The sequence below is a fragment of the Condylura cristata genome, unplaced genomic scaffold, assembly GCF_000260355.1.
Source record: "Condylura cristata isolate star-nosed mole 26May11 unplaced genomic scaffold, ConCri1.0 scaffold00002, whole genome shotgun sequence".
Lineage (NCBI taxonomy): Eukaryota > Metazoa > Chordata > Mammalia > Eulipotyphla > Talpidae > Condylura > Condylura cristata.
The window spans coordinates 74,217,844-74,235,021 of record NW_004567103.1 but is presented as its reverse complement, the minus strand read 5'-3'; the positions used below and the strand labels follow the sequence as shown (position 1 = coordinate 74,235,021).

At 39.7% G+C, this 17,178-nt stretch overlaps 1 protein-coding gene across 2 annotated transcripts in view; it reads left to right on the top strand.

The window, feature by feature from the left end:
* MGAT5 (mannosyl (alpha-1,6-)-glycoprotein beta-1,6-N-acetyl-glucosaminyltransferase) overlaps positions 1–17,178 on the top strand; it is a 311,378-nt gene that overhangs the window by 179,877 nt on the left and 114,323 nt on the right. For both annotated transcript variants that reach the window (XM_004674702.2, XM_012728964.1), the window contains exons 5-6: positions 8,625–8,701; positions 9,699–9,788. In XM_004674702.2, the coding sequence (XP_004674759.1) occupies positions 8,625–8,701; positions 9,699–9,788 (167 nt within the window). The remainder of the gene's footprint in view (positions 1–8,624; positions 8,702–9,698; positions 9,789–17,178) is intronic.

The following is a 17,178-nucleotide window of genomic DNA, read 5'->3' as shown; positions in this document are numbered from 1 at the left end:
CCAGAGGCTCAGGGGCGGTGAGAGGCTTCACCAGAGACAGAGTGGGGAACAGAACAGGCAGATCGATGAAGTACACTGCTGAGGGGAGCAGCGGGTGGGCAGGAGAGGTCTGTCACACCATGTGGTCACCTCCGGGGCATACGGGAATCGAACTCATGCAGAAGCGGCTTTTAGATTCTCAGTGCTGTGCTTTAACCCGCTGCACCACCAGGGAGGGCCTTAATCACTAGCTATATTTTGCATCTCAAGCTTTTTAATATAAAATGAATCAGGGAGGAGCAATACAGATAGACAAAGAATATACAGACAGTAGGACAAGTATATTGAATATTGAACAAATACACAAATTGAGTGACTAGAGCTTGTGGGTAAGGTTTCCAGGTTGGGTAGGAAGTCTCTCTGGCTTTACCTCCTTAGCATTCCATGTTCATCTTTGCATGTTGTTCTGAGGGTGACATGAGATAATCAGTGAGCACCAGGTATAGTTCCTGGTCCAGAAAGTATAACTCAAATGTTAGAAGGTTTTTCTGGCTTTATGGTATGAGAAAACATGGGCTCAGGCACTGTCAATAATTCCCCAGGTGTCTCTGTTAGGGAGCATCAGAAGGATGGTCCCAGCTAAGACCTCTTAGATGTCTTACCCTTCCAGCTGCTGCCCTTTCCATCACATAGTCTTCACCCACCTTTTCTGCAATTTCCTGTGCTTGGGTTTGGATGTTTGTAAGTTCTTGAAAATATCAGAGGAAGGGAGTACTGCTGTCCCTGGGTACATTTTACAGTGTCCATTCCAGGAACAGGTTGCTTCGTAATGAGAAGACATCTATCATGGTGACTGCTGAGAGAAGCTGGCATTTTGTGAGAGAATAGACCTATTATTTGATTTTTATAACTTTAGGCTGATGCAATGTCATTTGGAAATATATCTGGGGAGTTGGAGAGGATTTACCAATTACCTACTAAGTAGGTGCCATTGAGAGTTTAAATGAAAATGGATGTTAAAAAGGCTATTTAAGAAAGGCATTACAAGCCACTCTAAACCAGAGAAGGGATTGAACATTTGTAATTTTCTTTATAGCCCTGGTGTTAGAAGAATATCTTGAATTTCCTTACCTGTAAAAGTTCTTACCAGTAAAAGATGGTTGTCAGCTTCTTCATGGTTTACAACTTAAAGTGTGAACTCTATTCAATTACAAAACTTCATTCTGTAGAATCTCTTTAAAAGTATATAGTCAAAAATTGTTCCCTCCAAATATGGTCACTTTTGTTCTCTCTCCCTCTCCCTCTCCCTCTCTTTCTCCCTCTCTATCTCTTTCCCTCTCCCTCCTCTCCCCCTCTCCTCTTTTTTTTTTCCTTGAATTTTTTTGTGTGATGTTCCTCTATTTGAATATCTTCAATTACTTCCCCAGGGCACTTTCCATAGCTCCTTAGCACAGCCCACTTTGTGCTTGTTTCCTACAGTGACAAAGTGTATGTTAAACCCGATTCCATAGCACGCAAGGCCGGCTTTCCTTTCTAACCTTATGTCTTACTGACCTGTTCTGAACCTTTACTTCAGCCAAACAGTCCCCCTCTACCCTCCCACATGCCCTCAGATGATGATGATGATGATTGGGTATGTTTACCCCCTGGGGGTGGATTTGCTTTCAGTGAGACATGTTAGGAGTTGAAACACGGGATAAAAATCTGTTTTCCAGTGTGATCTATTCTTTCCACTTTACCCACCTTATTTCTGTTGGCTGTCAACAGTGACTGCCCATTGGAGTAATCTGAGATAAGGAAATCATGAAAAAGAAAATGGGGGCAGTGGCTAAATTATTTCCCACGCCATTTAAATCAGAATGTCTAGAGAGTGGGATACATTTTTAATAGCTCCCCAAGTGATTTTATGTGCAGAGAGGGTTAAGAACTGATATCTTCTGTGATCTTGGTCAGGTTATTTAATCTTTCTGGGCCTTGAGGCCTTCTGCTAATAATGGGGATAATAGCATTTCCCTCTTTGGATTACTGTGAGGGGTGAGAAAAATCCACATTCATGGAGTATAGTAAGAGTGATAGAGTGTAGTAAGTAGTCAGTCTATACTGACTATTGTTCATATGCAGGGAAACATTCTGTCACTCCTTTGAGTTCTTTTTGGGTAGACAAGCAAATAAATGAACACCAGACAGATTAGCAGGAGAAAAAAAATTTAATTACATCTCTGTGGAGAACTTACATAGCTGTAAATCCTAAAGTGGGACACACTAGGGGTTTATATCCTTAGTTAAGGAGTAAAATAGGGATGGAGGGGTCAAAGAGAGAGAAGGATGCTTCTCATGACAGTGAGGGTATGGCTTCTTATGATAGAACTCTGCCTCTAGATGTTTGCCCTGCTTTAAGATAAGTTTCTCTGATATAAAGGTTATTTCAGGAGATATTCCTAAATGATAACAATCTTTACATAATAGTAATTGTTTTCCCAAGGACCATAAGGTCTTGATTGAACTTTTTCTACGTACCAACTTGACAGGTATTGGATAAAGCCTATTCTAGACATCTTGGGAAGAGACTACTTCAACGCTTTTGGGAACACTGACCCTACACTGTCAAAATTACTGTTCTTCCACATGCTCAGCTTTCTCTTTCCCCTCTGTCATGTACCTTAAAGCTGAATTCATATCTTATTCATCTGGTAAGATACAAGCTAACCTGTGATAACAGAGACCCAATGTATAGCACTTCAGTAAGATAGGATTTCTCTTCTATTAAATAATCTAGTAATGAGCAATCCAGGCCTTTCTTCATACTGCTGCTCAAAACTAAAATTGCAAGCTCCTCCCTTTTTTTGCCTTGTGGTAGGTGCCCACTCATAAGACTTAGACTTACTTTTTATCAGCAACAGTATCTAGAGACCTTATTAGGATGGAGGAGTGAAGGGTGTGCATATGTGTATGTGTGAGAGACCTCCTCATAAATCCTGCCCTTCCTTCTGAATATCTTAATCCTAGGTCCTGTTTCGAATTCCATTTTAGCAAAAATTGGAAAAATCTTATTAATGTTGTGTTTAAAGTATACTTAGATAACTCTGCAGAAAAGAATAATAAATGGCAGGGTAATATAAGTAATTAAGCTATTTGACAGTGATTTAAAATTTTATAACAAGAAGTTATGCTTGTTTTTCCTTCATTTCTCAACTTCATTAGTCCAGTTCCTGAAAAATTATGTGTAATGAGAAACTCTGTACATTGAATAAGATTTCTGTTATACCATAGTATTTGTGCATGGATAATATGATAGCTCCAGGTTTTCCACAAGTTCATGAAGCCCTTGGGGTTGCTTATTCAGAGAGGTATAAGAATTTGTCATTTTGTTATTCAGTGTGACTCTTCCAACTTCCTCTGCAGAACAGGAAGATGGCCATGTACCTTTAATTGCCTGGTAATAGTGTAGTGGAAATAGCCTTGACCTAGAGCACAAAGTCCTGGGTTAAAATGCTAAATGCCTTGTATATGGAGGCATTTTATGTAATGAGTGAATGAGGACGGTACTTTATTTCTCTCAATTTTATGTATCAGGGAAAAGAGTTGACCACAAGGACTTCATAAGTCCCCCATAGCTCTAACATCCTCAGGACGATGGCTGCATTTCTCACTTCTGATGTTAAAAGACAAAACAATAAAATAGGAAGAATTCTTTTCAAGGTTCCTAGTGTGCATACCTGTAGGTCCATGAATGGGGCATCTGAGTGGAGTGCACCCATTATCCATCCCAGTTCCTTTGTTGGTCAGAGGACCACTTACTACCATTACTAGTAATAATATGTGTACATGACTCACTTGTAAAAATTAACTCAATTTTTTCTTAATGCAAAAGTAAAGTGACCCTAAATGAGTATTTACCAAACTGAGAGTGATTGGTGAGGTCATTTTTAATGGGAGGTTATATTTCACCATGGTTGATTTCTACTCGATTTATTTCTGTTAACTCCTGAAGCAAGGCCAGCTGGCAAAAGTGCTGGCATGAGCTGGATCCCTGGGCTGAGCACAGAGATTGAGTTAGTTACTGGCTGGCACAGAGCAACCTAGCCAGTGGCGTGACCATGAGGGCGCCTGCTGGGGCCATCTGATAATGGGCCCACCTGTTCCTATTAGGTGTTTTGGGAGAAACACTACCTTGTCTTACACACAAAGCAGACTCACTGGAGATCCTTTTACCTTTTGACAGAAAATATGTTGGGGTACCTCTGGGCTGAATGAAGCCCTTGCTCATGAAGATGGCTATCTTAGTTGCTGGAAAGGAACTGGACAACAACATTGAACTCAGTTTCCTAAAACTTTCTGGGAGTGGAGAGATGGTCATATTTTTTGAGATTTCTGTTTTTAAATTTTTTTTTCTATTTTCCCCTCCCCCTGCTCCCCCATCTTTCAGATAGAGGTGGTGAGGAAATTAGATAGCCATAACTTTGATGGCTATGCAGTTTTAGGTTAAAAGTTAGTGGCATTGTTTTCTACAAATTCTTAGACAAATGTGCCATTTCAAACTCTTGCCATCTTTGCTATAACTGCTGTACAATGAGCTTTGATGAAGGAGGCTCTCCTCTCATCAGAGTCAGCTTCTACTCTAAAATGTTTTTTGTGTGTAGGGCCCACATACAGACATCTCTCGCTCCCTCTCCTTGCTACTCGGAGGAGGGTCTCCTAGCTCCCATCTCCCCTCACACCACAGGTTGCTCCTTGACAGAATATCTTGCAAGGGTACAACCTAGATTTTTTTACACTTGGCAAACAGCAGGCTTTTGACAGATGTACTAAGAGGTAACAGTTGAGTTGAGGTAGATGCTAAAGGTTTTAAAGTTTCCCCTTTCCAAACTTGAATATGAGGTGACTGTCTTCTTTTTTCAGGAGGATATTGAGTATTAAATGTGATCAGATATATGACAGATCTTTAGAATGTCAAGTAATACATCAAGGCAAATTATTACCCTTCACTTCTTATCCTGGGGCACCCTACTTCTGCTCCCACCATTCTATTGTGAGCCAGTTAACATTTAATTCTGCACTCTTGCCCCTGGTACCCTGCTTTCCTTCCCTCAGTAAAGGGACAGAAAAGCATGAATGAAGTGTTTATTTATCAGGTCACGTATCTCTTGTCTCTGTCACTTTCAAATATATATTTAAAATGCCTTTGTCTACATGTGTGTTTCTTTCAACATATGTATGTTTATCCCACTGTCAGGAGGCTCTGCTCCATCCCTGATAGGGGCACCCTCCTTGGCTACATTTACAGCATGTTGTGCCACTTTTGTTCTTTCTGAGCTTGTGTTATTCCTGAGTTAATGAGATTTTTTGATAACAGGAAATGCGTTCTCTTAGATTAATCTGTTAGATTCAAGCCCATACTATCTTTGATGGGTACAAGTGATCAATGAAGCAACAGATGTTTTGCACCTGGTAATTTGCCCTTTTATTTGGTAGCTGTATGACAGTACCCTAGAATAGTGCAGAGGTGAAATTATCCATGGAAGACACAATTTAAGCTGATGTGTGAGAGTAAACAATGAAAAAATGGGGGGGCTGTAGAAAATGAGTTGAGCAGCAGAGAAAATATCCTACTAACATATCTTGATAGAACCTTGTCTCCTTTGAAGGGTAGGCAAAGTCTCATGTTACTGGTAAGCAGTAACATGAATCATTCCAACCTGAATTTCTTCTCCAAACTTAGACTGGAGGTTTTTCCATGGGCAGGAAAAAATCTGTGATTACACATTAATAAAAACATTTTTTAATGGTTTTTTGTCACTGTGACAGGAACAAAGTGGGGAAACTGTCCTCAGAGAAGCTGAAATTCCCCCAGATCTGTGAGTTAATGGAGTCTTGTTCAGGTTACTGGTGGCAGGATTTGGGGAACAACTGGACCCCTTACCCTTTCTCAGTTGTCTTTTGCCCCAGAGCCTGAGCCTTTAAACTAAAATTTTAGAATTCGTTATCTATTCAAACTCAGTATTGTATAACTAAATCAATGAGAGAACAATCTGTCATACGACAATGCAATAGCAACAGAGACTTTTTTAAAGGGCTAGTTGACAGACTGCCAGTTGGAGGTGGAGGAACAACCCAAGCCTAGCAAGGGTCTCAGCACAGCCAGTGTCTCCCCTGAGCACAGGTGTTCAGTGCACAGTCAGGTAGAATGTGCATTCATGTGCTTATTCAGTCAAACAGCACTTCCTGCGTATTTGGTACTACAACAGAAAGGTATAACCTTCCCGCTAATTCGCCTGCCCTGGGGAGGGGAGAGATGGACAAACATAAAGGCAAAAAGGGGGCTGTGCTCATTGCTCATATGGGGAGACAGACATGAGTAGAAGGACAGCGCACAGTCCCAAGTAAATCCTGATCGCCATTTGTGGGAAGGAAAAGGAGGACTTTTCTTCTGGAGGTGGTACTTGAGCTGGGTACTTGAGCTGGAAAGAGGATGGTGCTTGGGAGGGGTAAGGAGTAGGGGACTCCTGGTGGAGATTCATCTGCAGGTTTTCTTAAGGTGGGGTTAGCAGGTCTTCCCAGAAACGGATCCTCATGTGGGGACATTGTTAGCAGAGAAGACCCAGGCCTGTGTATAGCCTGTTTCTGTAAACAGTTACTGGAACACAGCCATGCCTATTCATCTCCCTGTTATTGGTAGCTGCTTTTGTTGCTACAACAGCAGAGTGGAGTAGTTACACAGTGACTGTGTGGCCTGCAGCATATGAAATAGCTGCTCTCTGGTCCTTATGAGAAAAATTTTGCTGACCATTGGCATAAACATACATTTGTTCCTGAAAACTTTTTTTTTTTTAAAGATTTATTTATTTATGCATACAGACTGGGGTACAAGCCAGAGATGAAGGGATGATGAGAGGATTCACCTGAGACAGAGTGGGGAGCAGAACAGGTAGATCAACAAAGTACACTGCTGAGGGGAGCAGCAGGCGGGTCAGAAGAGGTCTGCTGCACCATGTGGATCACCTCCAGGGCAGGCAGGGATTGAACTCATATGGAAGTGGCTTTAGCTTCTTAGTGCTGTGTTTAACCCACTGCGCCACCAGGGAGGGCCTGTTCCTGAAAACTCTTAATAAAGAAGATCCCTGTTGTCAGTAGCCAGGTTTTGCTTGTGGGTCTAGTACCTAGTGAGTGAAGAAAGGGGCACATTTTCCCTACGCATCCCTTAAATGTCTGATTACCAATACCCTAGACAGATCCCCAGGTTAATTTCTTGGTACTTTGACTGTTTTTCATTTGTTTGGTTGCTTTCACCAAGCAAAACCAGAATCACAAATGACTAGAGGAGCCGCACTGAAAAGCACTGGTTCTTTGGGGAGGCTTCTTTGTTGTCCCCTTATAAGTGAGAGAAAGGGAGCTGTAGGTACATCTAGTAACTCCAGCCAGTGTTCATTTCACAATCAGAGAAAGCATTTCCAGAAGCAGCTGTGCATTTGAAATAATGTTTTCCTGGATATAGTGAGTGAATGTTGTATGTAATTACTTAGTGAATGCCAACTTATAAGCACCTGCTATGTTCTGTGGTATCAGCTGTTGGGAGTACCAGACTGCACTCTACAAATGTTAACTTATTTAATAAGAACTGAATAAAACAGAGGTGCAGTCATTTCGATTTTACAGATGAGATGACACAAGCTCTGACAGGCTAAGCATCTCCCATGTTAGCTATTGAATGATGCTGCTTCCAATCTGTGATAAGATCTTGATTTTTTTGTAATGCTCTAGCTGTACTTAGTGGATAGCATGTTCATTAAAACTAAGAGGTCAAGAAATTTTGACTATCCAAAGAACTGAGAGGCAGGTAACAGTTAGATGCTCCTCAGCATAAACTTTTTTAGCACTAGCAGTCACCATGTTTAAATTGCATTGACAATATCATTGTCAAGTTATATTGGAGTTTATAATCTAATTTCTTGTTAGTACTATGTGTAGAAAACTGTTGGAAGTAAGTAATGGTGACATTTCTCAAGCGTTTTTTGAGAATATAGGAAGACCAAAAGAAAAAAAAAAACAAAAACAAGAATATGGGTTTAGGTAATAGGATCTGCCCTACATTAAAAGCCATAACCATCTGCCCTTAAAACCTTTCAGTACTCATTCCTTTAGCATGAATACCAGAGTATTTATTACAATGTCTGATGCCAGATTCTGCTACCATTTAGGACCTCACACTTCTTCAGAAACATGTCCCTCCATTTGGGGCCACCTCAGTTCCTTGAATGCCATCTCTCTGCTGTCCTTTCTGGCTCACTCCAAGTTCACATCTAGCCTTTAAGATGTTTCGGCATCCAGGTATACCCCTGTGGCCCATCAAGACTGGAATGGGTTTCCTTGCCTTACCCCCCCCCCCAACAGAATGTCTCTTACACTGTTGTTCAATTGTGTAGTTACTGTCCACCACTAAACTAAGTTTCCTAAAGTCATTCAGTTTGGTTGTGATTTGTAGTTGCAAGCAATAGGAATTCACTGTGCTAGCCAACAGTCACATTCCAGCTGCAGTTTCTACCAGTAGAAATCTGTGGTGTGGCCTTCTCCCTGCCTTGTACTCATAAAGATGTTATACTTCTGTCTCATAAAATTAATAGTGTCCTTTGTTCTTTTTTACCCTCTAGATATCATTAATGGAGCTCAAGAAAAATGTGTATTGCCTCCTATGGATGGCTACCCCCACTGCGAGGGGAAAATCAAGGTAAGGCATAGGTAATGTGTTCTCATTTTTGTCATCCTCAATCTGCATTATCACCCCCATTTCTTCTCCCCTTTGTTTTCCATCTGTATAGTTGGAAACAGGAGTTATTTGAAGGGTGTCCCAATCCTGCCAGTTTGAAACAGTGGCCATGGTGACCCTTCTCTGCTTCTGCCAGCTCCATGGGTTAGTCAACAATGGCTCTAACTGATGGGATAGAAAGAATCTGGGCCATTTCAGGCACCTGCTGTGCCTTTTGAATGGCCTTCCCTCTTACCTAGCCTCCAGTAGGTGATCCTTCAAGGGTCAGTACAAGGGGCTGCCATTATTTACTGCTGGACTACTCCCTCCCCCTGTGTCCAGGACCCTGCTGTGGTCTCCAGACAGTGATTTAAATGTTGCATTTGCAGTTTAATACCCAGGGACACTTGGCTGCTCTTTCACTCTCAACATTTTCTTTAAAAACCTACTTACATGGCTTGCCCTTGGGAAAACTGTTCCCCTGCCAATAGTTTCCAGGGAAAATTTTTAGTTCAGATATATACTTAGAATGCTGAGACTATACCCTAGAAGCATCTGCATGGTCTTGGGCTGCATGGTCTTGGGCTCATACAAACACTGCATACCTGCACTGGCTCCCATATTTTATCCAAGCATATATGTCAGCTGGTGGAACTTGATTTTTTTTTTTCCCCCCTGAAAGAGGGATCTTCCATGTAAGGGTTCCCTTAAGTGCTTGGTTTTGAGAAAACTGCCTAACATTGTCTCTCCTGAGCTTCACTACCCTGGTATGTACCATGGCCTCTCTCCACTGTAAGCACCTCCATTGCATACCTGTGAGTCATCTAGGAGCTGAGAGTCTTTTGTCTTGACCTCAGCTCTGTGATCTGACTCTCTGCTCTTTAGATCTTAGCTTGAGCCCTTCACTTTCTCTATCAGCATATGTGCAGGGCATTTAATATGACCTGCTCTTAGCAGTTCTTATCTGCTCTTGTTTCAGTGGATGAAAGATATGTGGCGCTCAGATCCCTGCTACGCAGAATATGGAGTGGATGGGTCCACCTGCTCCTTTTTTATTTACCTCAGTGAGGTAAGTAGCTTCTTGGGGATAGGGTCGGGACTGTGTGTATTTTATAGCTGAGTCTGGAATTGGAAAACCTTAAAATGTGTTATTTTTACATGGAGAACTAATGAGCCTCTTCTTCATTATTCTTCTATGCTATAAGTAGGGTGATTTTTTTTTTCCTTGAAGGAAAAACACTGAGTTATTTACTTTCTCCCCAAGTTTTTAAGATAGGGAGGCACACATAATAGAAAATGTAACACTGTGTTATGGGGCCTCAACCCCAAAGTATGAGTTCTATGCCCTGTAGGGAAAGACTTAAGCAGGGACTGTTAGTTGCAGTCAAACAAGGCAAGGCTTTACTAGAAACTCATGCATGAGGGAACCATTTTGGGAAAGGAGAATATATCAAAAAAAAAAAAAATGTTAGGAGGAACTATTTAAAGGGTAAGTCTGAGGCGAGGAGGAAGGGAGCATCAGCATAGCTTTTCTAGGTTGAGCTGTGCCCAGACATTGTCAGATGGGTTACAGTCCTACTGCACATATGGGTTCTCAAAGTTCTCCTTCCAGGAAATTGTGATATAATAATTACTCAGAATCTAGGATTTTCTCTATCATGACACCTGATGGGCAGTGTAATAAGCCCTATTGTTTGGACATATGTTGCCAGTCCGTGACTTAGTCCATCTGTTGAAACAGGACTTGGGGCAACTCATTGTACTTTATTGCAATTTCTTTTACCTCGGCTATCTCAGCCTTAACTATTAAATTCAGTAGCAGTAAGTACACCGATACTAATGTGCAAATCGAACACCATCTATCTGTAGAACTCTTCATCTTGTAATGCTGAAACTGCAGTCACTGAACAATAACTCCACATTCCCTAAGGCTAGCCATGCAATTGCCATTCTACTTTATGCCTGTCTGATGTTGAGTAAGTACCGGTAGAAGCAAAATCATCTGGTATTTGACTTTTGTGATCAGTTTCTTTCACTTATAACATCCTCAAGGTTTATATGCCATGTTATAGCATATGTCAGAATTTTCTTCCCTTCCTGAATAATAAAACATTGTATGGATAAACCACATTTCGTTTATCCATTCATTGCTGTGAGGGACCCTTGGGTTGCTTCTACCTTTCTGGTTATTGTAAATAATGCTGTTATGAATATGGAATGTACAGATAAGTCTTTGAGACCTGGTTTCCAGTTCTTTTGTCTGTATATCCAGAAATAGAATTGTTGGATTTATAGAATTCTGTCAGTTTTAACAAACTGCCAAACAGGTTTTCATATTGATTGTGCAGTTTCTGGAAAATGTAAAATGATACAAAGTTTCCATTTTCTCCATATTCACACCAACACTAGTTCTTTCCTGTTTTTCTTCTTTTAAATCATAACCAATCTAATGGGTATGAGGCAGTATCTCATTGAGATTTGGGTGTATAGTTCCCTAATGATTAACTGTTGAGCATCTTTTTATGTGCTTGATGGCTAACTTAGCTTTCTTCTACAGGTTGACTTGCCTTTCCTCTTTTTTTTTTTGCATTTGAGCTTCATTTTCATTTGTGTAACTGAATTCAAATAGAAGCTCCCTCTTTTTCCTTAAGGATTAATGAACATTTTACAAATCATGTGAAGGTTGTTATAGGCTTCAGCAATCTCCATTTCACCTTTATGAAAATCAGGCATATGGTGTAGAATTCAGATTTTTTTCCAGGCAAGCTATAGAGGAAGGACTGAGTAGATAGTCAGAAATAGCTGGTTTCCCTCTGTATCCTTTATGGGTGGCATAGCTCTAGTGGCTTGTGAAGTTGGTGCTGGCTCATTTCAGAGGGTGTGCTCTTGGTTGACTATTGGCTGCCATTTCTTTTTCTACCTCCCTCTGGCTTTGTGTGCTGTTGCTGTTTGATAGATAGTAATAATGAAGACTCTTGGGAAAGACAGTGCCTCCACTTTGTGGCTAAATTAAGTGGTTTTGCCATAACTTTCCTTGAGGATCTCAGGTACTCACCTGTCATAAGGAGACAGGACAGCTTCCTTATGAAATGGAAGACAGACAAATGTTGCTATAAGGCAGGTGGCCTGTATTCTGTGAGCGTTAGTCCTTTCCAACACCTTTGAATCTCTATTTTCTATGAGGTCCAGTCAGATTTTCTTTTGACAAGGTTTACCATGACCTTTTCCAGGGCCATGGTGGGAATCCTCTAAGCTAAGACAGACTTAAAGTACCTCTTATTGTGTGTGTGGTACTTCTCATTAACATATTGCTGGTAAATTGATTTTTAGCATTTGAGTCTGTCCTTAACGTAGATGGCCAAAAGTCACCTTCTCATTTCCTTCTCTTGAAGAGTAAGGCCTGGGGCCATGGGTGAGCCTTTACTCCAGTGAGAAGTCATTTTAAAGAACTTTTCCTTCCCTGAGGAGAAAGTTCCTCATTCAGTTAATTTTCATGTTTTCTTCCCTTTTGCCTTTGATAAAGCTTAGCCAGAATCCAACTGTGTTCCCTGATTGACAAGCTGAACTAATTTCACGCCTTCTGCAGAGTTTGCATGTTGGAGTAGACTGACTGCCAAAGTAAAGGCAGAAGGGTTTACATTCCTACCCCAACATTCATTCTCCACATCCTGTGCTAGAGCTGGAAGGTGTGGGAGATGGTTCAGATGGAAAGGAAGGAACTGCAATTATTTGTAACCTAGTTCTGTTTCTTTTAATCTGCCACCCTAACCCCACTCCCAGTGAAGGAAGGATGTGGCTAAGAGAAAAACGAGATCCTGATGAATACTCAATGAAGCAGAGAGGAGTGTAGGCAGACAAGGCTGTCTAAAGATGTGATAGGCCATATGTACTTAATTGTGGAGTCTTGATGTTTCATTTCTGAACTTTCAACTACTTTTTTCTCTTCCCAAGATGTGAAAGGGTGCATCATTAGCCTATTCCACTGTCTCCTTAGGCAGATGATCAGCTTTTATGCTGACACAGTTTTCCTTTTGTTCAGTTGAATTTAGTTCTCTGCACACTTATTGAGTATCTATTATCTTCATTGATTGTCAACAATTACTAAGGCCAACAATTCTTGGCACCATACTATTCATTATCTTAAGAGTTAAATGGAATTGAAGAATGGATGAAGGTAATTGAACTGGGAAGGGTTGGAGATCATTCCCCTAGGGAGAACTATGAACAACTTTTTTTGTAATTTTAATAATCTGAATAACCTGGGTTTTACAAAAATTTCCATTTAATCATAGCTGGCATAACAGGTCCCCTAAAGAGTTAGAAGAGAATTTCATCAACATGGCCTCTTAGAACGGGACCTATGCCTCTGTTTCTGGTGCTTGCTAAAAGGTAGGCTTTTGGGAAAGTTATTTACCTTCTCCGTTCGGAGGGTTTTCCTTAATCAATTATAGTTTCTATTGTGTTTACTTGTTTTTAAAAGAGCGTATCATGAGCATTCCTGAGTGTACATGATTTGAGTAGAACTTAGGAAATTTAAGACACACAGTAAACATAACTGGCTCCTACATGACTTTTCATGTCAATTGAAGATACTTGTAGGGTGTGTCTTGGCCTAGAACATTTTGCGTGGGACCTTGGTTCCAATTTGGAATTTGAATCCATTTCTAGTTCTCATTCACCACTTGAATGGAGTTTTAGATCCTTTGATTTCTGGCAAGATAGAAATTGAGTTGTTCCCTTCTTTCCTTTGGTTATGACACTTCTTTTTTCATTCAGATTGTGAGTTGGCTTTATGAACAACAGTGCACCTCTGCCATTGTTAATGTGAAATTATCGGAGTTTGCTAACACCAGTTTATTCCTCTCTAGTGTTTTAAAAATCCTGGACAACATCAATGACTTTGTGTAGCAGTTTGTTAGTCCAGGTTGTGTGTTTTAATTTTTTTTATCCTTGAAATTTTCCTCCTTTTGCTACTTCATTTAAACTTGAGATCTGTTTATTACCTCTGCCATGTGCCCGGTTTCTCTTGCAGTTGGGAAAATGAGGAAGAGGGACATTTTCATTTAATTTATTTGCTTGATCAACAGAAATACCAGTGACCTTTTTTCCTTAATCCTTGAAGAGATAACTAGGAATTGTCTCTAATATTTATCCTTGACAAGTGTAAAAAATATAAAATTTCTCCTGCATAGTCAGTCACCAGCTGAATTTTGAAGCATTAGATTTCAAGCAGTTCTAGAGATAATACTCTTCATTTTCATTTTCTTTCCCTAATGTCTCTGTATGCCAGCTTCCACTGAATTAAAAGATTAGAAATGTCCTAATTTTTAATCTTTAATTCACCCACTAGTACTCTGCAAATTGTGTTTTTTTTTTTGTTTTTTTTTTTGTTTGTTTTTGTTTTTTTTGCTACATCCCAGGCAATAAAGTCATCAATATTTACCCTTAATTATCCCCTTGGATAATTGTTACATGTCTGTCACTGTCCTAGGGACCAGATGTGGTGATAAAAGTTAAGTCGTTGTTCTGGTTGGGTGGCAGGCAATAAGAGAAGAAGATGAAGCGTTGCTAAGTCCTGCTGTATGTATGCCAGACACCTCAAATTCACAGTCTCATTGAAACCTCTCCCCAGCTCTCATGAGAGCCACATTATGAAGGCTCAGCAAGGTTAAGCAGTGTTGCTTCAGTTTATACATTTTCCATTGCTGTTGCCTTTTCATGTTAAAGGAAAACTGAGCTCCTCGATGACTCGTCCCTGTTGACTTCAAATTGATTCTGTGCGCAATCCCACTTGTATTTGAAATAGAGCACTCATTTAATAATTTCCATCAATCAGTCTTCAATGCTAATTTTTGAATACTCACAATCTTGATACCTTACCCTCCCAAAAAAGAGAAGCAAGACATGTTCTTCTAAGGACTTGATTCATCAAAGCCAGGTGTTCGGCCATTCCAAGTGGTGGGAGTGAATGAGCGGCTGGTTAGGCAGCCTCCCATTTCCAGACCGTGGGGCAGTTTATTTTCTGTAGCTGTTTTTGTGAGCCATGTAACTACTCCTATTAGAGAGACAATGCCCTATGAAGTAATTACACTGAATGTCTTTGTTTCAGGTATATTAACTTAGCTCTGTGCAGAGCCTCCTCTAGAGGCATTTTTGAAATTTAAAATGAATTTCTTTACCCCATTGACATTGTATCGATAGAGGATATTGATATGTTTGACATCTACACATCTTTTTCTGTTTCACAATTATTCTAGGGACTAGCAACCATTATACCCTACCAGGTTCTAAATTTATTTGTGCTTTTTTCTAAGTTTTTCTTTTGCCATTGTAAATATATTGCACTGAAATATTCAAATTACTTAGTGATTGATCACTAGGTCTTAGAATATATACAAGCTGTGGCTTCCAATGCCAATTTGGACCAAATGAGTAAGTGTGTATGCACATGCATGTGACTCCCTCATAAAGAAACAAAAGAAGCAATTTCATGCCTTACTCATCAATCTGTTTCTTATATTTCAGGAACAACAGGCATAAAGGTCTTTGCCTCTTTCTGTTCTCCCCTGGCAATATGTAAAACTAATATTGGCTGAGCATGCTATTAACCTTGAGTTTAAATTCAGCGTACTTAATCCCTTGATTAATGCCAAGATTAATGCCCAACAGCAAAGGTTGAAAGCTTAAATGTTTGTGAATGCGAGCATGAAATGAAATCCTAATAACCACTACAATGATTTGGATTTATGGGCTGTGTTGGCTGCTAAAGATAACTTGGAAATGGTGTTGCACAGACTAATTTGTCAAAGTGGGCAGCAATAAGGAATTGACTGTTTAGGTTGCAGGAGAAAATCAGAATGAAGAAACATAACTAACATTTTGGGATGGGTCAGGGAGTGCTTTCAGAATATTCCCAGGTGAATACCAACACACACCTTTTAAGTGGTTAACCATTTGATAGAGGAAATTCCCCTTCTGTGAAATCTTTTTTTTTTTTTTTTTTTGGCAGTAAAGGAAGTGGCAAAGATTTATGATCAAATTCTTCTGACTTTTTTCAGCCTTTATTTGTATCTCTCGTTTATATATTTTCGTAACTCTTCTTACCTAACTTCTAAGACAGCCTTAGAAAAGGATTATTTTTAAATAATCCTGAGTTTACATAACAAAATTTGTCAATCAGCCCAGCTCATATCTTATTTCTCTGCTCCTCAAACCACTTCTCCGCAGGACATCTTAGTGATGCTTTGTGTATGAAAGTTTTAAATCATTCAGATCTCTATTTACACTTATTATTCTGGCCTTTTCTGTATAAAATTAGAAGAGTAGGGACAGGACTTGCCAAATGTCAAACTAACACCACTTTGTTTCCTTAGAATATATGTGGTAGACTCAGAATTCAATATAGTTCTCTCTATATTGCTTTTACAAATTTTTATGTATTGTGTCATAATTTCTATTGTGTGTCAATAAAATAGTTGTAAAATGTTCATTTTAATTTTTTTAAGATTTTATTTATGCATACATGAACTGGGATAAAATTTTCAACATATAAAACAGTGTAACAAACTTTCTCATGATTCAACTTCAACAAAAGATCATTTCATAGCCTATCTTATTTCTTTTACATCCTACCCCCTTTAAATTTCAAACATCTTGTCATCTTTAAATGCCTCAATATATATTTTTAAAGGAGACTCTGAAAACAGATTAGTCCCATTATAACTACTAGTACCTCTTTGTACTAAAATTAACATAACTTAATATCTTAAAATTTCAGATTAGTATTTATATTTTCCAGGCAGTCTTTAAAGTTTATTTGAATTGTATTTCAAGTTCACTAGTGTTAAACCTATAAAAGTATATAGGGGGTCAAATGAGACTGCAAACTTGAATGCTCCAATTACATTAGAAGCACAGTTTTCTTGCCCATGTTTTATTCTCATCACTTAGCATTTTCTGCGCTTCAAGGAAAATTGAATAGGAATACAAAAAAGGAACTATATTCTTAGTCTCTGGAGAGTGACTACCTCCATAAGTTGGGTGACTTTGGCTGTGGAAGTGTCCCCAGTATGAAGATAGGCTAGATGCATTAGCCGTAGCATTAGCTCAGGAAGCACCTCTGTATGTAGTCTGAGACTAGCTGGAAAGGAATCCACCTGCTGCATCTGCTGTGTAAAGAAAAGTTGATATTTCTCCTCCCACAGTGATTTGGGGTAGACATTTCCTCATTGAAATTCCACTGATTATGTGGCAAGTTGAAAGTTATTGCTACTTCTCTTTACCTTGAGCAGAACTGTCATGGATCACTCACAAACCTTGGCTCTCTTTCATGTGATTGGTTCCATAATTTTGGTTTGTAATATCCCTGCCTCCCTTGGAGGTGAGTATTATGAGAAACACAGGGGATTGGATTTTCATGTCCCACCTGTTCCCTATGTGGCCTAGAATTTTCTCTTGAG